General features: G+C 42.3%; 1 protein-coding gene across 1 annotated transcript in view; it reads right to left on the bottom strand.

Annotated features, from left to right (window-relative positions):
- The window catches only part of LOC309791697 (tumor protein D52), a 116,071-nt gene extending 90,050 nt beyond the window's left edge, over window positions 1-26,021 (bottom strand). Inside the window, exon 1 of the mRNA XM_082600722.1 lies at window positions 25,848-26,021. Coding sequence (XP_082456848.1) covers window positions 25,848-25,866 — 19 coding nt within the window. The 5' untranslated portion in view covers window positions 25,867-26,021. The remainder of the gene's footprint in view (window positions 1-25,847) is intronic.
- Window positions 26,022-26,227: the final 206 nt, after the last annotated feature.

The following is a 26,227-nucleotide window of genomic DNA, read 5'->3' as shown; positions in this document are numbered from 1 at the left end:
GACCTTCAGCTCTCCCACCTATAAATTATTACAAATTACTAAGGCACCTATAGAAAAGACCAAATGAGATCAACCTACAAGTTTATGTGAAACACCTGGAAGAGTAGGGAATCACCTCATCCACTTCCCTTCCACTTCCCTTCCCCTCCCCTCACTGAAGCCAGACTTCAGGAGAAGCTGTGCCCCAAATCGGAGGGTCTAAGGTCTAACATGAGGACCCAAAGTCAAGTCATCTCTACTGCCCTTGTTGCTACAAATCCCAAAAGAGGCTCTAGGGTTGGGGAGACAACCCCCAAATTCACCTATATACCTACATACAGCCCCAATTAAAAAGTTTCGTTCCGGGCTTCCCTGGTGGCACAGTGGTTGAGGGTCTGCTTGCCAATGCAGGGAACACGGGTTCGAGCCCTGGTCGGGAAGATCCCACATGCCGTGGAGCAACTAAGCCCATGCGCTACAACTGCTGAGCCTGCGCTCTAGATCCCCTGGGCCACAAATACTGAGCCCGTGTGCTACAACTACTGAAGCCCGTGCGCCTGGAGCCTGTGCTTCGCAGCAAAGAGAAGCCACCGCGATGAGAGGCCTGCGCACTGCAATGAAGAGTAGTCCCCGCTCGCCGCAACTAGAGAAAGCCCGTGCGCAGCAATGAAGCCAAAAATAAATAAATTAATTAAATTTAAAAAAAAATTTGGTTCCTTCCAAACACACATTTTCTCTTTGACCAGAACTCATTAAAACTTAGCAAAAGGCCACCCATAAGTATATTCTAGGCTAATTCCATGTAGTATCACCCCAAAGAACTTATTGTACCTAATTTATATGTTGGCACTCCCCCACCTGACTATACCTTCCTTAGGTGCCAGAGCCATGGATTCATTTTGTGTGTGTGTGTGTGTGTGTGTGTGTGTGTGTGTGTACATACGTGTGTTTTAAGCTTCATAATTAGCACAATGTCCACCACTTGAAAAGCAACTAATTTGACCAATCAACTAGAAATTATTATTTCTAGAACTTACAGGTATCACATAACCCTACTCTGGGGACTAAGAAAGTAGAAACATTAAAAAACCTACTAAGGATTAGATAGTTCAATTTTCAACATAAAGTATGTCTATTAAGATTCTAGAACATTACACTGTATTAAGCACCAAAGCAGGCAAAAAGAAGAAAAACACTTTTCAAAAAAAATGTTATTTATGGTCTCATAACATTCATGAATTATAAAGATTACATTTTTAAACAATCGCAAAACCCACAATTAATAGTTCATTTGTTGGTTAATCTACAAGGTGAAATCCATGTAAAAGATTCCAAAATTTTAATTATACCTGACAAATTTTGTAATCAGCTTTAAAAAAACGTTCAAGGTATCGTCAGAAGCAAACCAGGACAGTCATGTTTCTTCAAATGAAAGTAATCCTTGTCAGGCAAGTGTATATTGTAATATTTTGTTCTTTCATCTACTATGAAGAATCTCATGATAATATTTCAAACAACTAGCAAGTAAATTCCATCTTAATTTTACCAACATACAAAACCAGGATTTTGCAACAGGAAGCCTGACTAAAATAATACAATACTTTTTAAAAAATACTGAACAGTAAAAAATGGTAGACATTTTACAATGTGGGAAACCATAAGGAAATTGATCAACACTCCTCACAATCAACAGGGCTCTTCAAGCTGACTGAGGTTAAATGACCTTTCACTCCTGCTCCCTTCCTGAAAGGCCTGACTGTCTTGTCACACAGCTGACACTAGCACCCACCTCTCCATAGCAACTGCAGCAAGCCCTTCAGCGCCAGCAAGGGCATCAGATGTCCACCCCCACCCCTTACGTTAAATACTTATTAGGTTTCAGAATAGCGGCCTTCTTGGGGAAGTTCATGGGATGCACACATGACTCAGAGCCCACCACTATTCCTTCATAAACAATCTTTTTTTTTTTGGCCATACCACGCAGCTTGCAGGATCTTAGTTCCCTGACCAGGGATTGACCCCAGGCCCTCAGCGGTGAAAGCACAGAGTCCTAACCACTGGACCACCAGGCAATTCCCCCAAAACACTCTATCAGATTCACTGGAATAAATCCAGAAAGGGAGTGTCCACAACTGGTTCCTTTTGGGTCAGGCAGGCACTGGCCTATCCATTTCACATGGTATTCAGTGCCTATTTCTTTAAATAGTATTCAGTGCCCATTTTAATCAAACCTAAGGGTTTTCCCATTTTTTAGGTCATCTCTATCCCCTCAAGTACCTCATCCAATAAGTTGTAACAGAAAAAGATTTAATACAGCACTGTATCTAAAATCTAATAAGCCTCTTAGATCTTGGCTGTTTGGAAAGAATTAACATTGTAATGAGTTACTCTGTTGGTTAGTTTTTAATTTGTTTCCCCACACCCCATGCGGTTCAAAATGCACAACTGTCTCAAGCCCAGCTGAAGTACTTCTGGAAGAGGCTGCCCTGTATTTGGGAAGCCCTCGTGTTAAAATCAGCACAAATTCTGTTGTCACTCATTAGGGTATCTTCACATCCCAAAGCAGAAGCGTAAAAGTAGGTAACAGATACTTAGGTTTCCTTAATGACAAAGAAGGATTTTCCTTGCATGAAAAGCAGATTCTCCCAAGAAGCTCAAAGATACGATAGTGATCTTGTTTAAGCCCAGCCTGGGGCCAGAAGTGAGCAACATGAGTAAGGATTTTGATGGCAAGTGATCTTGGGCAAGCGTGGCAGCTGTCTCCATAAAAGTTTGAACACATCTTCACGGGAAAGCAGTCTGTGTGCTATAGAAGAAGCCAGACTATCAGGGAGCTGCTGAAATGTAAGAACTCCTTCCTCTGCTTCTTTCTCTCCGGGACCTCGCTCAGCGCCTGGCATACAGGGCCATCCCACCCACAGCAGTCCATGGCAGCACCGTGGACAGTCTAACAAACCAGCAAAGCCTAATACAGACATCAAATCTTTGAAAAGACCAGTTTCCTTTACATACTGTAACTCCAGACTAAATCAACATTTTCACTTGTCTGAGACAAAGGAGAAAACAGAAACCATTTTCTCGAAATTGAACTTGAAAGTCATAACCTTTATTCGGCGGTATTCTTTCTGATTTTGGAGGGTGTAGACGGATGTTAAAAAATCTCATATTTTAATTTTAGAAATGGTGGCTTTTTGTTGGTTGGTTTTAATGACTTGGCAAAACAAGGATTTGAGGACCCAGTGTGAGCTTCCTAGCCCCAATTTTAATTTCACCTATCTATGAAATCCTAAGTATTAGGAATGGTAGTGCTGAGATGTAACACTCACTTACCCTGCACTTACCTGTGACTGCAGCCCCTAACACCTGACGACTCACCTAGCACATATCCCTGCCCAGGACAGAACAGAAAAGGAGGAATAACTGGTGTTGAAGGTGGAGGGCATGAGGAATGTTCCATTTGGTTATAAATATAGAGAGTCTGACGCGGGGGAAGAATATCCAAGTTGGAGAAGTCTAACAATGACTTCACATAAAAAGATACATTTGGACCTAAACCCTCTAGAAACTATCTGAGCCATTGTTACTGAGGGCATTTCTTATCCATCAAGGGTATTAAGGGGGAAAAAAACGGTTGAATATCACTGTTTTAGGAAGTCCACAAAAAATGAAAAAAAGACTGGCCAGCAGCCCGAAGGTCATTTCAGGTTGAACTTGTAAAGAGCCCAGTCAGCACATTTTTACAATTTTCCTAGCAACTTGGCTTAGCCCCAGATTAGGAGGAGACTAAAACAAATTACCCAGGGCTGGGCATTAATATGGTGAACATCACAGAGAGTCAGGGAGATACCAGCATCTATTAGAACAAAAATGAAACAAAAATACACATGCTCAGCAATGTCACTTCTTCAGGTTACCCTAGACAAACCTGCTTACAGAAAACAGGAATAAAGAAAAAAAAGATGCTCAGGGCTTCCCTGGTGGCGCAGTGGTTGAGAGTCCGCCTGCCGATGCAGGGGGACATGGGTTCGTGCCCCGGTCCGGGAAGATCCCACATGCCACGGAGCAGCTGGGCCCATGAGCCATGGCCGCTGAGCCTGCGCGTCCGGAGCCTGTGCTCCGCAACGGGAGAGGCCACAGCAGTGAGAGGCCTGCGTACCGCAAAAAAAAAAAAAAAAAAAAAAAAAAAAGATGCTCAGTGTAGCATTCGTTTATAATAGTTTTTAAAAAATACTGTAATGAACCAAAATGCCCATTAACAAGTCAAACTAAGGCATATTTACACTCTGGAACACTAATACAGAAGCACGTATGGTATGATAGCATTTGCTTTTTGAAAAGGCGAGCACACGCACACACGTGCGCGCACACACACACACAAATCAATTCTTTGAGTGTCCACAAAGCGTGGTCCCTGAATCTGGAAACTTGCTCAAAATGCAAATTCTCAGGCCTCCCCTTCAAGAAGGACTGAATCAGTGATCTGGGTCCAGCAATACATGTTTGTGCAAGCCCTCTGATGCAAGCAAAAGCCAGAGGGCTGCTGTCTACACAGGTCTATCTACACATCCCCAAGAAAGGGACTGACAGGACTCACAGCAACTGAGGTCTCTGAGCAATCACCTTTATCTATATTCTCCCCCACAACTCTTTTTTTTTTTTTTTTTTTTTTTTTTTTTGCAGTACACGGGCCTCTCACTGTTGTGGCCTCTCCCGTTGCGGAGCACAGGCTCCAGACACGCAGGCTCAGCGGCCGTGGCTCACGGGCCCAGCCGCTCCTCAGCATGTGGGATCTTCCCGGACCGGGGCACGAACCCGTGTCCCCTGCATCGGCAGGCGGACCCTCAACCACGGTGCCACCAGGGAAGACCCCCAACTCTTTTTGTTAAACAAGGAGATTGTATTCATGCATTGCTCCATAAGTTAAAAGTAACTTTTTTCAGATACTACAGGTGGAGATTGGGGAAGAGTTAACTATGCAGCTGCGGTGGAGGAAAAGCTGCTGGAACGGGAGAGCAGAAGTTCCCTAAGACCTGCTGAAAGGGGAGGTCACAAACAGGAAGAACAAGCCCAGTAGGAATTTTACTCCAGAACTCTCCAGAGAGTTCAGCTGGTCCTACTGGTGTGCCTGTGGAGAGAGTGCAGGACAGTCAACTCTAGTAGGAAGGACAGCTAGCTACCAAAGGAGAAAAAAGAACAATGCAGACATTGTTTTGGAAAAGCTAGACTTTCATAAAGTCTTTTGTTGTCCTGTTTTGTCGATTCTTCAGCATTACACACTGCAGTTGCCAATGCCACGTGCACCCCAGCTGTCATCCTTACACCTGCTGGGGCTGTTATGCAGGTGACAAGAAAGGGAGCTTTGAAACCTAAGTCACAAATCCTAGTGCACACATCTAGCCACTATGCCTCTAACCTTGACCATCCTCCTTCAAGGTAGTGGGACCTGGAAACACATGCACACAAAGACATACACAAACATTGTACTTTATTTTTTAACTTTGACCATCAGAAGAAAATCAACCATTACTGCTAATATTTATAAAGATAAACACACAAGGGTAGTTAGGAATCCTTTTTAAAATAAGGTTTATAGAAATATATATATATATATATATATATATATTTTTTTTTTTTTTTTTTTTTTTTTGCGGTACACGGGCCTCCCACTGTTGTGGCCTCTCACGTTGCGGAGCACTGGCTCCGGACGTGCAGGCTCAGCAACCATGGCTCACGGGCCCAGCCGTTCTGCAGCATGTGGAATCTTCCTGGACCGGGGCATGAACCCGTGTCCCCTGCAATGGCAGGCGGACTCTCAACCACTGCGCCACCAGGGAAGCCCAGAAATCTATATATTTAAAAATAGTATTAGCTATACGTAATCTTCAGTTGAGAGATGGCCATAAGAGGTGACCTATTAATATCCATGCTATTACAAGTCATGCTCTAACCCAGGGATAAAAATAAATGGTATTTTATAAAGATTTATGAATTTTCCACTTCTAAATTTTTTTAAAAGTGAGAGCTTAGCTGATTTGATATCAAAAGTGCATGGTGTCACCCTTGACACATACAACAATTTTAACAGCCAACACCTAAAACAGCCTAGATATTCTTACTTAACTTCGCCACAAAAGATCAAGTGAAAGTTTCGTTCTATATAACAAGTGCGCTTCAAATTTCACTGAAGAGAAAAAGCTGGATAAAAGTACACTCTCGCTCTGGGGTTTTGGGAACATCAGCTACTCCAGTTTAAAGCTTTATTCTCTCGCATACTGCGAGGTCATCACAACCCACTTCTTCTTTGACACAAGCAAAACCCCATGCTCGAAGTGATTGCAGAACTACAAAGAAACAGCTGTATGCCATTCAATTTTCTGGGCCATGTTTCTCCATGGTACAGAGAAAAATAATTTCTTTTTTTAGCCTAAAAGGAAGCACAGTTCTCCTTCTCATCTCCCACCATTTGGCCAATTTTTTTTTTCTTCCTTTAACAAGGCCAAATTTTTAGCTATATCCATGTAAGAAGCTTGGGTTCTTTACCCAGAGAAGATGAAGCAAAGAGTGTTGTGATAACCTCATATAATAGAACTATCCGATTAAAGAAAAAGAGATTTGCCACATCAAGAGTATTAAAGACACAGACACAGAGAACAGACCTGTGGTTGCCAAGGAGGAGGTGAGGTGGGGGAGGGAAGGATTGGGAGTTTGGGGCTAGCACATGCAAACTATTATATATAGAATGGATAAACAACAGGTCCTACTGTATAGCACAGAGAACTACAGTCAGTATCCTGTGATAAACCATAATGGAAAAGAAAGTACCTATCCATATATGTATAACTGAATCATTTTGCTGTACAGCAGAAACTATCACAACATTGTAAATCAACTATACTTCAACAAAATAAAATTAAAAAGAGTATTAAACAAAAACATACTTTACCTCTAAAGAGAACAGACTTAGGGACTTCCCTGGTGGCACAGTGGTTAAGAATCCGCCTGCCAATGCGGGGGACACGAGTTTGAGCCCTGGTCCAGGAAGATCCCACATGCCACTGAGCAACTAAGCCCGTGCACCACAACTACTGAGCCTGCGCTCTAGAGCCCGTGAGCCACAACTACTGAGCCCACGTGCTGCAACTACCGAGGCCCATGTGCCTAGAGCCCGTACTCTGCAACAAGAGAAGCCACCACAACGAGAAGCCCACGCACCACAACGAACAGTAGCCCCCGCTCACTGCAACTAGAGAAAGCCTGCACGCAGCATCGAAGACCCAACACAGCCAAAAATAAATAAAATTTAAAAAAGAATTAAAGAGAACAGACTTAAAACTTGAGAAAAAGAGTATGAAAAGAGTAAGGTGTAAGCTATATTACAAGATCATTCTGCAATATGTCTATTGTAATGTATCTGTGCCTAAATGAGTTAGGAAGCAAGTTAAGGTAAGAAGCAAGACACAGGATATAACTGCCTTTAGGTCAATATTTGTCAGAGAAGGCCTAAGCATTTACTGATAAGCAGCTTTCAGTATAAACAAGAGCCTGGCACCTCTCTGTTTGTTCAATAAAAGAACACTGCCACTCTGGGAAGCTGTGCCTTCCTGGGGTGGGCGGGCTTGAAAGGCACCTTCTAGAACAGACATTTCTCAATGCCCAGTAACAGCTGGAGAAAGGAGGAAGGCTAGCCCTGCCTCTACCTCCCTGCCACAGCCCTCCGACCTCGGGAGCACACCAATCCTGAACATCTTTTTCCTCCCCCATCCCGTCTCCATCCTCATCCCCAGCCCCTGCACCCAGAGGTAGAGAGCTGATCCCGAGATGAGGGGCCAGCCATATCCTCAGGGGAGGCTGGAGGAGCCAGGTCCGCCCACCACAGTAAATGACAGAACCGCGTGGGCAGAAATGAGCCGTCTGAGCTCGGATGCGTGACCCAAGACAGCTGCAGTTCCCAGAGGAGGTCCCCACGCTGCTGTGAAAACACCCGTCCTCCTCGGCACCCACCCCCATCGAAATGCCCCCTGCGTGGAACACTCAAAACTGTGCCCGGCAAAGCCAGCTTTAAAGCAGATCGCTTATGTGAAAGAAGTCAGGCACAAGCAAGGCTCGGGTTCCCTTTGAACCGAGGAAAACTGACCTCCTGAAGGCCTGCCAAAGAAGCAGCCTGTGTTTCAAGTAAACGCTTATGATTAAGAGCCTGAACCCTGACTCGACAGGGTGTGTGCAGGGCAGGGGGGAGGAGGGCAGAGGGGACAAGCATGACTGAATAAAGAAAATAAGGCCTGCACCTTGGTTTGTACTTTCATTAGAACATGTTTATGTTTCCATTAGTCTATCTGTCCTTTAATTAACGTGTATATTCAAAGACAGAATGATGCTTACGCACGAACAAATAAACGTGGCAGGGGAGTGCTTAAGATTACAGGGATCACTAGTTTCTTTATTAAAAGGAATGTGTTATTACAGTCTATAATAATGTAATATCTTGGAAGAAGAAATGTTTTATTGCCTTGCTTTTCTACATGCTTCTCCACTAAAATTACGTTTAACCTATGCCCCCCAAAATGATAAAGAATTACTGCAAAGCATATAAAAATACTGAATATGTTAAGTGCAGCTGCTTTAACGACACAATGCCCAGTAACTGAAGGAAGTTAACGATGGCCATAGTTGCTTCCGAAAAGCAAAAAGAAAAAGCCTCCTGTCCACAACAGCCATCTCGAGACTGAATTTGATTTGCAGTCCCAAGGATTTTGCCATACTGGAATCAAAACATTTCACTCGGGCTTCCCTGGTGGCGCAGTGGTTGAGAATCCACCTGCCAATGCAGGGGACACGGGTTTGAGCCCTGGTCCGGGAAGATCCCATGTGCCGCGGAGCAACTAAGCCCATGAGCCACAACTACCGAGCTCTGCACTGTAGAGCCCGTGAGCCACAACTACTGAGCCCACGTGCCACAACTACTGAAGCCCATGCGCCTAGAGCCCATGCTCCGCAACAAGAGAAGCCACCGCAACGAGAAGCCCGGGCACCACAATGAAGAGTAGCCCCTGCTCACCGCAACCAGAGAAAGCCCATGTGCAGCAACTAAGAGCCAACACAGCCAAAAATAAAATAAATAAATAAATAAATAAATAAATAAAATTGAAAAGCAAAAGGGTGGCTGGGCAGACAGGCATCTTGGTCAGGAGAAGGAGAGTCAGCAGGGGGGATTCCTGATGCTCTCCCCAGGCAAGTGCCGGTGACAGCACCAGGAGCCCAGGTGGAAGGGGCCACCCATCCAGCAACCTCTCCCTCAGCTCAGGAAGCTGGAGCATCTGTTGGTTGCCAAAGTGTCCAGAGTCCGAGGTGGAAGTGATAGTACGACAAAGGTCCACATCCTGGGATGGCACCTGATTAGAACTGCAACTAACCACTTCCCTCAATTCCTTTATTTTTTTAAATTTATTTTATTGAAGTATAGTTGATTTACAATGTTGTGTTATTTTCTGCTATACAGCAAAGTTATTCAGTTATACATATATATATATACATTCTTTTTCATATTCTTTTCCGTTATGGTTAATCACAGGATATTGAATATAGTTCCCTGTGCTTATACAACAGGACCTTGTTGTTTATCTATCCTATATATAATAGTTTGCATCTGCTAATCCCAAACTCCTAATTTATCCCTCCCTCACCCCCTTTCCTCTTTGGTAACCATAAGTTTGTCCTCTATGTCTGTGAGTCTGTTTCTGTTTCATGGATAAGTTCATTTGTGTCATATTCTAGATTTCACATATAAGTGATAATCACATGATTTTTGTCTTCCTCTTACTTCACTTAGTATGATAATCTCTAGGTCCATCCATGTTGCTGTAAAGGGCATTATTTCATTCTTTTTTATGGCTGAGTAATATTCCATTGTGTATATATACCACATCTTCTTTACCCATTCATCTGTCAATGGACATTTAGGTTGTTTCCATGTCTTGGCTATTGTGAAGAGTACTGCTATGAACATAGGGGTGCTAATAAGTTTTAAAAATGATATGGCCTCCAAGTGTTTCTACCTTTGCCCAGAATTCACACAGAGAAACCCAAATAGTTCAACCATTACAGTATAATTTTTGAAAATTCCCAATTAAAACTTGAAATATTTTTTTCTAAGCTTTGAATCATTATACACACACCAAAAAAGGGGGGGGGAGAGAGAGAGAGACCTAAATTAGCTTCACAATAGCAATGAAATTAATCAATAATAAATGAACAAACTAGGAAATCTCTTTTCAGGGGGGTATTTTATTCCTAAAGAAAAAAAATTAATACTAATAGGAAACACAAAACATATTGAATAAGTCCATGAAATCCCTTAAGTAAAAAAAGCAAAACAAAAAGAACAAAAGCAACAAAACTCCTGAGTTCCATTTTATGTCCCCAAATGGGGAAAGATTAAAAAGGGAAAGAAGAAAGTGGAAATTAGGTGGAGTAAAAAGACGGGAAAAGAGAGAAAGGCTAAGGGAAGGAGAAAGGAGAAGCAAAGATGGACAACAGAAAACTGAAAGAAACAACCGTGCACACACCCAAACTGAGGGGAGTGGACACACTGACACGGGATCTGAGGTTTATGCATCACTTTTGGATTTCAGGGAATTACCAAAGCGACCTAGTGCACTTTCTTCCTTTGTTTTTTATATTGAATGAAAGATGCTTTAAATTCTATAGTGTTCTACAACTTTCAAAAGCTTCACACACATGATTTCATATAATCCCATAATAACCTTTTTTTCCCTTATCCTTACATTGCCTTTCTTCTATTCCCTCTCCCCAGTGGTAACCACTAGTTTGTTCTCTATATCTGTGTGTCAGCTTCTTTTTTGCTTTACTCACTAGTTTGTTGTATTGTTTAGATTCCACATATAATTGATATCATACATATATCTTTCTCTGTCTGCCTTATTTCACTTAGCATAATGCCCTCCAAGTCCATCCACGTTGCTACAAATGGCAAATTTTCATTCTTTTTTATGGCTGAGTAGCATTCCATTGTATATATGTACCACATCTTCTTTATCCATTCATCGGCTGATGGACACTTAGGTTGCTTCCATACCTTGCCAATTGTAAGAAATGATGCCATGAACACTGGGGACCTAGTGGTATACTTTGAAGAGTTGGTTGTTTCATCAGAGGTCACTGCATTTCAAATTTAACAGCTACAGTTGCCATTGTGAAGAGAATAATCAGACTAGGACAATGTCATCAGACCTTCATGGGTAGTGACCACAGCCCCAGTCAGAGGCCACCTGCAGGGCAGCAAGGCTCCCAGGACTGGAGTCTCTTCTCAGGGCTAAAAAGAGGAAGGAAGTTTTGGAAGAGATTGTAATTCTGGGAAAAATAAAAGCCCCTAAACCAAGAGAAAGCTGTCATGTTATCTTTACTGTTAGTCAAAATCTTCATTGAATTTCCGAAGCAGTGAAGAGTAGCCACCCACTGAAAAACCACCAGGAGAGCCGAGTGAAAGGTCAACCGTGACCCAAGGAGAACAGCTGGCTGACTTTCCAGCGGGGGTAATGCCTCTCTGGAGGGACAATCATTTCTCAGGAGGCTATCTGACAAATTCAGACGCTGCATAAATCAGCCCCGCAGCCGAGACATTCCACGATGTAAAGGGGGTGCTCACAACTTCAGGTTTGCCCTGAGAAATCACTGGTTTAAAAAAAACATCACAGCTTTACTATGATTTGGCTATAATGTCACCTCGAGGCTAAATTGCTTCTGTGGCTCTCATACCACCCAGAGAATGTATAATGCTTTCGCTTTGCAGGTATTTAATAAATACCTATTCTCCACAAGGCTCTTACACATTAAAGTGAATTACTGCTTACAGACTCGAGCACCTTGAAGGTCAAACTCTAGGACAGGACTATTAAAATACATTTCGCATTAAAAGCATCTTAACTAAAACCAGTGACATATACAGGAATAGCAAATCCAGTTATTCTCCCTTGCCTCGCTTTCTTCTCTCATTTTACAAACATGCACAGAGGTCAAACGAGCATCCTCTCTGCGCATGAAAACAAAAACCAACACTCAGTGCAGGCAAGCAAATCACCGATGTAATCCAAATTTCCCTTTAAAACACCACCTTGCTTCTTGAAAGAGCAGTCTCTCAATTTGTGGGTTTGTTTTTTTTTTTAACCACATTTGACCCTTCTCACAGGCCCCAAATCCATGGGTTCTGACCTCTCCCTTCTCCTCAACCCCCTCCCCACCCTTGGAGCTTGAATCTCTCAGCCTTATCCATGACTGGTCCTCATCACCAAAGCCAATATCTACTGTCCACCCTCGATCTACTTGGCCTCTCCAGGGCCTTTGAACGTTAAACTCTCTATTCCTGTACCTTCCTCTCCCTGCCCTGAAATCTTCAGATTCCATGTTCTGTTCTACTTTTGTTCCTGGGCCGTCTCAGCAACTTAATAGCTTCAAATATCACACGTGCTAATATGTAAGTAATACGCTAATAGTTAATAGCTTCAAATGATCACGTCTCCCAAACCTTGCTCTCGTGCCCAGTTCCTTCTTTTCTTTTAAATTTTTGTTATTAAAGTGTAGTTGATTTACCATGTTGTGGCAATCTCAGCTGTACAGCAAAGTGACTCAGTTATACACACAGAGACATTCTTTTTTTGTATTCTTTTCCGTTATGGTTTATCACAGGATATTGAATATAGTTCCCTGTGCTATACAGTAGGACCCTGTTGTTTATCCTTTCTTTTTAATGTAATAGTTTGCATCTACCAGCCCCAAACTCCCAGTCCATCCCTCTTCTTCCCTCCCTCCCCCTTGGCAACCACAAGTCTGTTCTCTATGTCCATGACTGTTTCTGTCTCATAGATAGATTCATTTGTGCCATATTTTAGATTCCACATATAAGTGATATCATATGATATTTGTCTTTCTCTGTCTGACTTACTTCACTTAGTATGAAAATCTCTAGTTGTATCCATGTTGCTGCAAATGGCACTATTTCATTCCTTTTTATGGCTGAGTAGTATTCCATTGTGTATATGTACCACATCTTCTTTATCCATTCCTCTGTCAGTGGACATTTAGGTTGTCCCAGATCCTTCTCTTCAAGATCCAGAGTTCACCCATGAGCCCATCCACACCAACATCCCACAAGGACCTGATGGTGGTTTTAAAACTTGTGCACACGTGTCGTGCGCACACTCTTCCCACCAAAAATGGAGTCTAATTCCCCTCTCCTTGAATCTCGGCCAGTCTTTGTGACGCATTTCTAACAGAATGAGGAGGAAGTGATGCCACGTGACTTCAAGGCTAGGTCACACAAAGCCACACTGCCTCTGCCTGCCTCTCTCTTAGGACCCACAGGTTGGGGGCCCTGGGGTAACACATAAGAAGCCCAGGCATACTGTATGCAGCTGTATGCTGCTGGGTCAAGAACATGGTCTCCAGCTAAAACCAGTACTCAACACAGGCAAGCAAATCACCATCCTCAAACAGGTCATGCTGTTTTCACCAGAGACCATGGAGATTGAGTCAGGTGCCCGAGGAGCCCCAGCTGCTGGCATCTCCCCAGTACAGCCACCTTCGTGTCAGTGAGTGAGCCTTCGGATGAGCCCAGCCTCATGCTACAAGCCTCCCAGCTGAGCTGAGTGGAGCAGAGACAAGTTGTCCCCACCAAGCCCTGCCCAAATTACAGATCTGTGACCATACAAAAAATGCTATGGTTCGGGGCTTCCCTGGTGGCGCAGTGGTTAAGAATCCGCCTGCCAGTTTAGGGGACACGGGTTTGAGCCCTGGTCTGGGATGATCCCACATGCCGCGGAGCAACTAAGCCCGTGCGCCACAGCTACTGAGCCTGCGCTCTAGAGCCCGTGCTCCACAATAAGAGAAGCTACCTCAGTGATAAGCCCACACACCGTAACGAAGAGTTCTTCCCACTCCCGCAACTAGAGAAAGCCCGCACAGCAACGAAGACCAACGCAGCCAAAAATAAATAAATAAATAAATAAATAAATAAAGCAAATGCAAAAAATATATATTTTTAAAAATGCTATGGTTTTAAACCACTAGGTTTTGGGGTGATCTGTTATGCAGCTTTGGATAAACAGAACAGACCTCAGAGGTAACACACTCCAAACGGAATTCCCTTCCTTCTGCCTGCCTCTGCTCTCTTTCCTGTTCCATGTGATCTGAAAGCCCCTGTCTGCTCTTTTTTATCCTCAGATCCTCTCCCTTCACCTCTGACTTGTTCTACCCAAAGATCCCTTGGGAATTCAGCACCACCACCTCTAGCATGGAACACAGGGATACCCCCTGCCTGCTTTGCTAGTACCTTCTATGAAGCTGGCAAAATGCTATTCTAAAACTAAACTCCCACCCACCTACCACCTGCCTATCAGAACAGAGTCCTGATTCCTGACCCCAGTGCACAAGAGTGCACACACACCCCTAGTGACCACCTAGAACTCCAGCCACAAGGAATTTCTGAGGATCAGTAGCACCTTTTTGCCCTTTCACGCCTCTGCACCTCTGCACATGCTGATCCTCCTTCCCAAATTCCCTTCCTCACCCTTCCTTCTCTCACCTACTTAGCCTTCAAGTCCAAGTTCAAAGGTCACCTGCTATGAGACTCCTCTCCTGATGACCAGCCAGAGTTGCTCACTTTGTCCTCAGCCTGTCATGCAGCCCTTACAACCTCCACTTGACTAGAGTGACCAAGTTCTTTGTGTATTTCTCTAGCCTGGCCTGTGAGCCTGAGGGCAGGCATCATATCATAATTGTCTATAAATAAATGAAATGTTTAATTTGAATGGGGAACCACTGAATTAGCATTTTACAGAAATGCTAACATTCCATTTCAGAATCAGTATCTATTGAACCCCAATGCTAGTCACAGACTTTTACTCAATTTTCGCAAATAGTTGAGGTATTATCGGCCTCAAAGAGGTTGAGTGACTGATCCAATGTCTCATCACCAAAAAGTGATGAAGCTAAATTTTGAACCCAGACGTAACTTCACGTCCAGGATTCTTTGCCCTGAATATTTACAATTAGTTCTGGTGCACGAGGACAGACACATGGCCATAGTCTGGTGTAGATACAAGTCCTAGTGCTCCCTTCCCATGGTAGCTACCATAGCATGGCACCCTTTTGAACACCTCTGAAAGGAAAAGGGACATGATGTAGAACTTTTAGGTAGTATAATATGTTGCATAAGGACATGAACTATATGGCCAAATATTTCAGACTTAAAACCTAGCTCTGTCTGCATCAAGCTATGTGCCCTTGGAGAAGTTATTACTTCATTCTTTTTTGAAAAAAAATAAATTTATTTATTTATTTATGGCTGTATTGGGTCTTTGTTGCTGCGGGCTGGCTTTCTCTAATTGCATTGAGCGGGGACTACTCTTCGCTGCGGTGCGCGGGCTTCTCACTGTTGTGGCTTCTCTTGTTGCAGAGCACGGGCTCTAGGCACGCGGGCTTCAGTAGTTGTGGCTCGTGGGCTCAGTAGTTGTGGATCGCGGGTTCTAGAGAGCAGGCTCAGTAGTTACGGCACACGGGCTTAGGTGCTCCGCGGCATGTGGGATCTTCCTGGACCAGGGCTCGAGCCTGTGTCCCCTGCATTGGCAGGCCGATTCTTAACCACGGCACCACCAGGGAAGTCCCATTACTTAATTCTTTCACATTTTGTTTCTTCAGTTGTAAAGCAAGGATATTTGAGTGTGGCTCACAGGTTTGTTATAAAATTTTTCAAAATGAAAAAAAAAAGCATTTAGAACAGACCTGGTATATAGAAAACACCCAGCAGACGTTGCTGTTGCTGGCATTAGTGGCAGTAGTTGTATTACTAAATGTGAGCCAGTAAAACCCCAGTTGGAAAACTTAGGTCATTATAATGCAGGGCCTGAAGTGGTGTCCCTTCAGATTCCAATTTTGTTTTAATTAGTTGGAAGGAAACATTTCTAAAAAGTACTTAGTGTCCCCAGCCCTTTAAACTGTTTGCAAATGTAGTTTAAATTGTTCTTGGCCACTAGGTTACTCTCTTAGAGACAACAGGTGTGCGACCAAGTTTTTGTAAAACTCTCCACATCTAATAGAGTAAGAATGGGGAAGTCATGGTCACTCAGCTTCTGTTTCCTCATGTGTGAAATGAAAATGATACCCGTTCTACCACCCTGCAGCACTGAAAGATGGAAATGAAATCATATGAAGAAAGAGTTCTGCAAAAACCAGATGGAATCATCGTCATCATCATCACCATTCTGATTACTAATAAAGTGATATACCGGAAGTGATACACTCAGTATATACCAAAATGGAAAGTTGGTCATCACTTTGCTAAAATGCCCCAGCCAGCCAAAGTGTTTGCATTTTTCCCTCTTTACATAATTTTTCTTCTGTTTAACTAGTAGCAAACCCTTTCCACCACTGTCAGCAACCCCGTTACCCTTCTCAACTGCATTCAAAGAAAACTTCTAAAATGTATTGACAGCACCCTTGCCTCCTAAGTTCAGGATACATTAGCATCAAATAACTACCCTCAATAAAATAGTATAGAAAATATATTTATGAAAGTATTTACCGAGCACTACGTCCAACATCCTTTGGAGAACAAAAATTTAATCAGCACTGTCTCCTCCTCTATCTGTAAATGTATACACACGCACTCTTACATATATACTTGGGAAGTAAAGTACCAATTAGGCTTCTATTTACAGACCAGATTTTCAGTGATTATATATAAAACTATAAGCACATTTGGAACATGTATTCTTGTCTCCCTGCCAAACAATTAACTTTCCTTAATTCTTAACCTTTTCTATCTAATCCCATCTGGTTTTATATAGGTTAGAAATCTTTCTAATGAATGTATGTGCAATAGGACAAATATTCATGGAGTACCTACTACACACACACTGAACTGAGAGCTGGGAATATGAACGTAAGAACATTAACCTCCTGACACTTCATTTCTAGCCAAGTACAGATCCTAGTGGGGTGGATAAACTACTATCTTTATTCCTACAGCCCTACTGTTTGCACCATAAGCTCCTTTTCCACACCACGATGCCTCCAACAGAGCTCAAAATGCAATGGGTGAAGTTTAATCCTGTTAATTCTCAATCTGAAACTTTATAAGGTCATGTCTTACATCATTTTTAAACTGACAGTTACATTTGCATAGCTGTAACATGAAACGCATTCACCATGCCTATAAGCCAAGGCACGTAAATTACTAGTCTCGCCTAAAACCACTAATTTTAGTATTGATTACAAAAGCGTCAGAAGACACAAAGACACAGAGAAGGAAGTACTGAAAGCAACTCAGAGCCACGCAACTTACTCTATGAACCGTCACCGAGAAAATATCTGCTCTTAATAATGTCTTTTCTTAGTAAAAACAACATAAAAGATTCAACATAACCAAAATAAAAATAGAAAAAAATAAATACTTGCCACAAAACACAAAAGTTTAATATGAACAGGGGAGCGGAGTAAGGGTAAAAGAAGGCACTAAAATCCCGATTTTATAATGAAGGAGCAAACAATCTCAAAACGGGAACACAAATGGCTAATATCATCTACAGCCTTTCTAGCAAGTGGAAGAATTTTAAACGAAAAGAGATGGCATTTTTTTACCTATAAGCTTTATAATTCTTTTTTTTTTTAAGGGCAATGACATCTTGCAGAAAAGGAAACAACCAAGAGTGAAAAGGCAATTTACAGAATGGGAGAAAAACATCTGCAAACCATATATCTCATGAGGGCCAAGTATCCAGAATACATAAACAACTCCTACAACTTGACAAAAATATTATTAATAATAATAATAATCCAAACATAAAATGGGCAAAGGACTTGAATAGACATTTCTCCAAAGAAGACATACAAATGGCCAACAAGCACATGAAAAGATGCTCAACATCACTAGTCATCAGGAAAATGCAAATCATAACCACAATGAGATATTATCTCAGACCAATTAGATAGGTCACTATCAAAACGAGAAAACAAAAAGTGTAGCTGAGGATGTGGAAAAATTAGAACCCATGCAGGCTCCCTCTCTCTTCAGTTTTTTGACCCCTACAACCTTCCCTCTTCCCTTTAAAATAACTGTTGGTAGGAATGTAAAATGGTACAGCCATTCAGCCACTATGGAAAACAGTATAGAAGTTTGCAAAAAGAAAAAAAAAACACCTAGAAATAGAACTACCATATATACCAGTAATTTTATTTCTGGGTATTGAAGGGGTTCAGAACAAGTCTCCCTCAAATATACCACTTTGGCATGTGGACTATTTTGAGCTGCAGGCATTCAAGACCCAGCAGATGCAGGAAAAACTTTTACCTCTCCCTTACCTGCCTAAAAGAATTTAGATAGAGGGTCTAGTCCAGGAAGGGAACTATGACAAGAGATAATTACAAAGAGTACAGGTGAGGTGTGGTGAGCTGGGGGTAGCTCAACTGGGCCTAGAGATCAAAGCCCTCCCTGGATCCCACTGTCCTGCGTGGCATGGCAAACATTTGTTTACCAAACCTTTGCTCTTCCCATCTTCCTGTGAATTGTCTTCCTTCTCTTTGAAGACCCAGAACCCTACCCCCTTCTCCATAACTCAGAATGTCATATAAGTCTCAATTCCCTGAATGCCTGTGGGTCTCATATTCTTGTAAAACTCCTGTACATATGTAACTAAATTTGTTTTTCACCTGTTAATCTGTCCTATGTTAATTTGATTATTAGACCAGCCAAAGAACCAAGAAGGGTAGGGGAAATAAATTTTCCTTTCCTACAGTATATACCCAAAAGAATGGAAAACAGGACTCAAAGAGTATTTGCACACCCATGCTCACAAAAGCCAAGAGGTGAAAGCAACCTCTGAATGCCCACTGAAGAATGAATAAAGAAAATGAAGTATGATAAAGAACATGGGGCATACATATACACTGGAAAATTATACAGCCTCTAAAAAGATAGAAATCCCACAATATGCAACAACATGGATGAATCTTGAAGACACTATGCTAAGTGAAATAAATCAGTCACAAAAAGACAAATACTGCATGATTCCACTTTAATGATGTAGGTGAAGTAATCAAACTCATAGAAACAGAAAAGAAAATGGTAGTTACCAGGGGTTGTGGGGAGAGAGAAATGTGTGTTGCTCAACGGGTCCCTGGTTTCAGTCATCAAAATGAAAAAGTTCTAGAGATTTCTTATACAATAAGGTATATATAGTTAACAATACTTTCCTGTACACTTAAATATAGCTAAGATAATATATTTTATGTCATGCATTTTTTACTACAATAAAAAAAGCAGTAACAATTATGTTTTCCAGAAAGCGATTTAGCAACAGGCATGAAAGATCTAAACATACTCAAATCCTTTGTCCTGTCTCAGGAAGTTTATCTTAAAACAACTTCTCTTTAAAGTATTAAAATAGCTAAAATGAAAAGCAATCTATATTCCAGCAAAGAAACAGTTAAATAAACATCAAATGCTGAAAGGGTACAGTCATCAAAAAATGTAGTTTGGAGATACTTTTTTAAATGACATGTTAAAATTCCAATTATCTAATAGTATCCAAAATACAATACAAAACTATACATATATTATGTATAGTATGACTATGATGAACATATACTGAGACATTCAATAAAGAAAAAAACAAGGTCTTATAAAAGAAAGAGAAAGGGAAACGGGGGGAGAGAGGGAGAGCAACGGGGGAGGGAAGAAAGCTATACCAAACGGATTTCTGTTGAATTTGCATCCAGACAAGTTGATTCTAATGTTCATTTGGAAATAAAATCTGGCAAGAATAGCTAGGGAAAGCTCTAGCAATAAGAAGAAAAACAGAGTGAACAGGAGAGACTAGCCCTTCCAGACATTTTTACATATTATGAAGCTACAATAATTTAAAACAGTTTAGTTGCTGGGAATGAACAGACAGATCAAGGGGAAAGAAAATAATACAGGACTTGAGTATTGACAACAGTAGTATTTCAAATTAGTAAAGGAAAGATCCATTAGTCAGTGAATGGTATTGGACAACTGAGTAGCCAGCTGAGGGGCTGGCAGGCTGTTGAGATTCATAACTCACATTTTTTAATCAAAATAATCTCCAGATGGATGAAAGATTTACATGTAAAAAATAAAAACATAAACTCAAAGTGAGAATAGCATTTCTAGGAATGATTCAAGAGCTAGAAGCTCTAAATGAAAACCGCCATCAATTAGTATTTCTGCTTGGAAAAAAATCACCAGAAAGTCAAAAAAGGAATGACAAACTAGGAAAAAATATATTAGCAATTCATGTCATGGACAGAGGGCTACATTCTATAAGTCAAGAAGAAAAAGATAAAAGAAAAATTGGCAAAGTATATGATCAGACATGTCACAGAAAATGCAATATAGATCTCAAACATATCAAAAGAAGTACAACCGCCTTCATATTAAGTAAGATATATCATAAAACATATACTGAGAAACTCCTTTTCCCCTACCAGATAAGCAAAGATGAAAAAGTGTGACAACACCCTGGGCGCATGATGGAGGGAAGCAGATGCTCACACATTGCTGGTGGGGTATAACTGGCACCACTTCTATGGAGCGGAATTTAGCACATCAAAATTGAACAGTCACATTCTTCTAAGAATTCTTCCTACAGACATACTGGCACATTTATCAAATAACTTGCATACAGATTTATTTGCTGCAGCTTTGCTTTCATAGCAAAATATTAGGGGCAACCTAAATGTCCATCAATAGGGGACAAGTCAAACATCACCTGTTATGGTACATAACATGGTACATCTACAAATAGACATCTACAAATAGCCCTGAAAATGAAACAGCTCTATGTAACATTATGTTCAATGATCTCTAAAATATACATTGTATTTAAGTGAAAGAAGTTAGATGCTAAATAATTTGCGTGCTACAGCTTATATAATACACACACATACATATATAGTATTTAAATACGTGTGTGTACACCTATATAAGTAGAATCTCTCTGGATGGATGGAGAAGAAACTGTTAATAATGGTGACATCACTACGCAAGGGAAACAGCCTCGGAGACAGGAGTGGAAGGGAGATTTACATTTTGCAACGTTTTAGTCATTCTGAATGCTGTATCATGTGCATTAATTACCTCATCACGCTAGTCAAAATGATGCTGGAGAAGGGTATTGTAAAAATATACTGAGTTTAAAAAGGGAGGGGAGGCAAGATATAAGATGAAATAGTCAATAGGAGATTATTTTGTGATTTGTTTAAAAGGATAGATATATGGATGGATATAAACCAATACATTAACAGTGATTTTCCAGACTAGGATTATAGGTAATTTTATGTTCTTTTTCTCCATCTGTATTTTCTGACTTTACTAAAATGAACAATTACTCTCGGTTACGAAGAAGTATTATTAATTCAAACATTTTTTTTAACTTCCACGAAACATTAAATCCCTTGATCCCTTGGACACTTTTCTAATAAAAACACACTGCTAAGATTATGGTTTCTGGACAGCTGATACCCACCCAGTTTAAATAAAATTTGGGAGAGTCTCAGAAGAGAGGTTTTTACAACAGTCAACAATTAAAACAGAAATAATTAACTCCACAAGGAAAATAAAATAATGTGAGCCTCCAACAAAAGGACCAGCAGCACAGAAGTTCAGGAGATTCGGGTGTTCCTTTTTGTTTGGAAGCGTGATTGTATTTGTTTTTATTGTGTACATAGATTATGCGGTTTTGAGATCTTTCTGAAGGATCACAACCCCTCTTACCGCTCAGCTTTTCCCTAGGGACTAGGCAGGCTGCTGCATAAAAATAAATGCAGGAAGTGAATGGGAGCTAACAAAGACATTAGCACCATATGGAAAGTGAGACTTGCCCAAAGACACCAAGAACCTGGGTGGGACACACCCACCGATTTGTGAGCAGACCCTCAAAACTGTTATCCATTCATCCCTATGTGTGTGTTACCTGTAAATAAGCGACACCTTACCTTTCTGTGATTTCTAAGGCATAATTACCATGCTGAAATTATAGTAACCTATTATTGTGTCATGGTTTTCTTGCAGCTTTCTCCTCCCCCAGTTGTTTCGGCCCCAGCAGCCTTCCCTCACCCCCTTAAAATATAAAGCTTTGGTGGTGGTAGTGTTTTAATTCAAACACAGATAAAATGCTTAGTGGCTAGGTGACTGTCACTTCAATATAATGGTGCTAAACGACAAGTTATTACTAACATAGGAGAGTACTCGAGTACAATTATCTATTCAGCCCCATAAAAGGCAGTCAGGAGATTTTTTCCACAATGTATTCTCTAGCTAGCCGGCCGCACTGAACTTTCAAAGTGGGAAATGACACACGCGTTAAGTGTGCTTTGCTGGGCTGAACGCGTAGTAACTCCTGAGAGGCACTATGTGGTTTACGGTACATTTTAAATCATTTGATGTTGACTGCTCTCAATATAAGTAGAGTATTGTATACAAAGTCTGGGTATAGTAGAGGAGAGGAAAAACAGAATCTCAGGCTGATACTAAAAAGCATTCAGAATACACGGTTGAAAACAAAGGTAAACTGCTCATTTTAAAACTTTATAGCTCTGCTAAAAATCAGTAGCAAAGGATAGATTTTGACAACTTCATAAGAAGGAAGGGATAAGGCGACAATTCAACAGAGACATGTACTTAAGACAAGAAGCAGGGCATTTAATTTTGCATCTAGAGGTTTTTTTTTTTTTAAGGGACAAACACAACAAACTCCACATATACCAAAAAAGTAAATTAAACAAATTCTAAAATGTTCTGATTTGGTTTTAGATACTTTGAAAAAAATCACAAATTCAAGTGACAATCACAGGGGGTTTTATAAACTTTCTTTCAGCCAACATACTTTGCTGGTGAACCTGCAGGTTTACAAACGCAGGCTCTTCCTTCTCAGTCTCAGCCAGGAGTCTATGGAATCGCTGAAGACTGAGCCATCCCCTCTACTAGTTCAAAGACCTGACGGGTAAACTTACCCTCTACGCCCAATGCAGCTTTATCAGCAACTTTCTCCACCCAACCAGACTTCTGCTTCTTTAAAACACAGAGGAAAAAACGTACAGGAGGAAGTGGGAAGCAAATGACCAACTTAGAGGGACATCGGAGGTTACAGGAACCTGAAGGTACCTGGTCTTGGGCACGTTTCCCTTTCATCTGAGGCAGTCAACACACATCTCTGAACACCTACTATGTGCTGTGGGAACATAAAGATGAAAAGGCAAAGGAGACAGGCAGAAGGAAGCAAAAGACAGCAAAGCTGTGAGGTGAGTCAGCTGACCTTGCCCAGGCGGGTGGCTCGTCTTTCGTTTAGAGCCAAGTCTCCAGACTCTCCACTTTAAGAGGATGGATTTCCCTAGCCGTCCAAGAATGACAATTAAAAGCAAGGACTGACATGACTAACAAATATCCTGACCAAAGAAAACATCTGAAAATTAGAGACGGAAAAGACTCCTCTTATAAACCAAGAAATTTATTAAATATGTCTTAGACACACACACAGAAAAAAAAAAAACTAGTCTTACAAAAACCACAAAGGGGCTTCCCTTGTGGCGCAGTGGTTAAGAATCCACCTGCCAATGCAGGGGACACGGGTTCGAGCCCTGGTCCGAGAAGATCCCACATGCCACGGAGCAACTAAGCCAGTGCACCACAGCTACTGAGCCTGCGCTCTAGAGCCCGCGAGCCCCAACTACTGAGCCCGAGTGCCACAACCACGGAAGCCTGCGCGCCTACAGCCTGTGCTCTGTAACAAGACAAGCCACTGCAATGAGAAGCCCATGCACCACAACGAAGAGTAGCCCCCGCTCACCACAACTAGAGAAAGCCCACGCACAGCAACAAAGACCCAACTCAGCCAAAAATAAATAGATAAATAAATTTATTTTTAAAAAAAACAAAACACACGAAGTGCATCAGCAAACTAGACTATTACAGAAGTACTAATGGCTGTGACTCTTACCAGCCAAACTAGAATACAAAATCTAAAAAAATTTAGTCACTCCATTCACCTGAGTCAAACACAGCTTTGTCCACTTTGACAAGTACCCTATACAGTTATGTATTCTAAAAACATCATTATGTTAAATATGACCATGTAAGACATACAAACGTTCACATGTTTGACACCCTCACTGCCCCCATTAAAATCCAGATAAAAAAATGCTGGCTTATTTGGTGGCCCCTAGGACTCCTCCTAACAATACATATAAGAACTGTGAGGGGCTTTTTGACTCGAACATTTAAATACCTACCACGTGCAAATCACCAGGCTACCCAACCATGGACAAAGATGAAGTATATGCTTCTAACCTCAAGATGTATAAAATCTAGACAATATGTGTGCAAGTGTATATACAGTGTATTACATATACACTATATATTACATATTGTATAGCTAGTGGGAAGCAGCTGCAATCAGCTCAGTGCTTTGTGACCACCTAGAGGGGTGGGATAGGGAGGGTGGGAGGGAGATGCAAGAGAGAGGGGATATGGGGATATATGTATGCATATGGCTGATTCACTTTGTTGTGCAGCGGAAACTAGCACAACATTGTGAAGCAATTATACTCCAATAAAGGCGTTAAGAAAGAAAATAAGATAAAAGAGCTGACACTAAAAAATATATATTGTATAAAATGTTTATAATATACACATTCAGATGTCAAGTGTGAGATTAATTTGAGGGGAGGGGAGAAAGGAAGGGTTGGAAGGCTCCAAAGATTCTATCTTACAACTTATCAGAAGTAAAACACAAAATAGTATATATGGAATATGGTTTTATTTCAACAAAAACTCACATGCATGAAAGTAAATACTGGAGGGTAAAAAAAATTAATGAAAACTGTTGTATTAGAACTCAAAATAGGAATAATTCCTATCCCCCACTTCCTAAAATTTACCTTAATATCGTTACTTTTTTTTTTTTTTAGCGTCTCTATATCTTTTTAAAAGCGTGCCACGAATCTGTGTTACGGTTAGTGGGTTATTATCAGCAAAGATCTCTAGGATGTGGCAATGTTTAAATCTGAAAGCCTTGCCCTAATACTGCCACATCTCTCTTAAACAATGACTCAACTGGAGGCAATTTCACGTAATACACTATATTCAAAAACAAGTGCATCCAAAGCTAGAGTAATCAGATTAGGGATTTTGTGTTGGGGGGTTTCACCCTGATGGGTAAAAGAGAACCCTTGCTATGAAAAACTCCCCGCCTCCAAATAAACCCGTAGACACTACTCCACAATTGGGGGATGTTAAATGTTTGCATCCAAAGCCATCGCCAGGGGCTCAAACGCCACCCAAAATCCTAACCACGTTAAGGAGAAGAGGGTAGAAAGTCTTCACATGCGGGTGGGGAGGACTTCACGTTCCCATCTTGCGGGGCGAAACAACCCACTGTCCTCAGTCCCTCAGTTTACACCGGTCACAAGAGCGAGCTGAACAGGACTCCCGGGGTACTGTTTTCCACCAAAGCGCATCTCGATCTGCAGCCCCGGCTCGGTAAACCTGGCGCCAGCCCTCCGCCGCCTCCCAGAACCTTCTCTCTCTTTTTCTTTCTGCTCCGTCTCTTAACACACACGCGCGGCCCTATCCGCCCTCTCCGGCCGCCAGCGCCGCTCCCTGCAGCAGGGCCCCACCAGGACGCCGGATCGGGGGATGCAACTCGCGGCGCACGCACCGAAGGCTCTGCACCTGCTCCGGCGCCAGGCCGCGCGCCGCGCCGGACCCCGACTCGGACCCCAGCGCCGCGCCGGACCCCGCGCCCATCCCGGAGGCGCCGTGCCGGTGGCGTCCGCGCCCTCACCTTGCTCGCCGCGATCCATGTCTCCCGCCCGCCGGCAGCGAGTCCCCGCTCGGCCCGCCCGCCGCGCTCCTCCCGTCCTCCGCCGGCGGCTCCCGGGAAGTCCCCTCCCCCCGGAGGCGTAGAGCGCGGTGGCACCGCCCGCGCGCGGTGGGGAGCGCTTCGCCGGGGCGTCACCCAATCACCTGACCCCGCCGGCTGGTGCGCTCCGCCGCGTCGGCGCTGGAGGGAGGACGGACGGACGGACCGACGGACGGACGGAAGGGCGGGCGGGGAGGGCCGGCTGACCTCAGGCAGGAACTCGCCCCGGGGGAAGAGGGAAGAGGGGGAGGGCGAAGGCTCGGCGTCACCGTGGGGACCGCTTGGGGCCCGCGATGGCGTTT

The sequence above is a fragment of the Mesoplodon mirus genome, assembly GCF_964341445.2.
Source record: "Mesoplodon mirus genome assembly, chromosome: 16".
In the NCBI taxonomy this organism is placed as follows: domain Eukaryota; kingdom Metazoa; phylum Chordata; class Mammalia; order Artiodactyla; family Ziphiidae; genus Mesoplodon; species Mesoplodon mirus.
The sequence above is the reverse complement of the archived record's forward strand: the minus strand, read 5'-3'. Positions and strand labels throughout refer to the sequence as shown.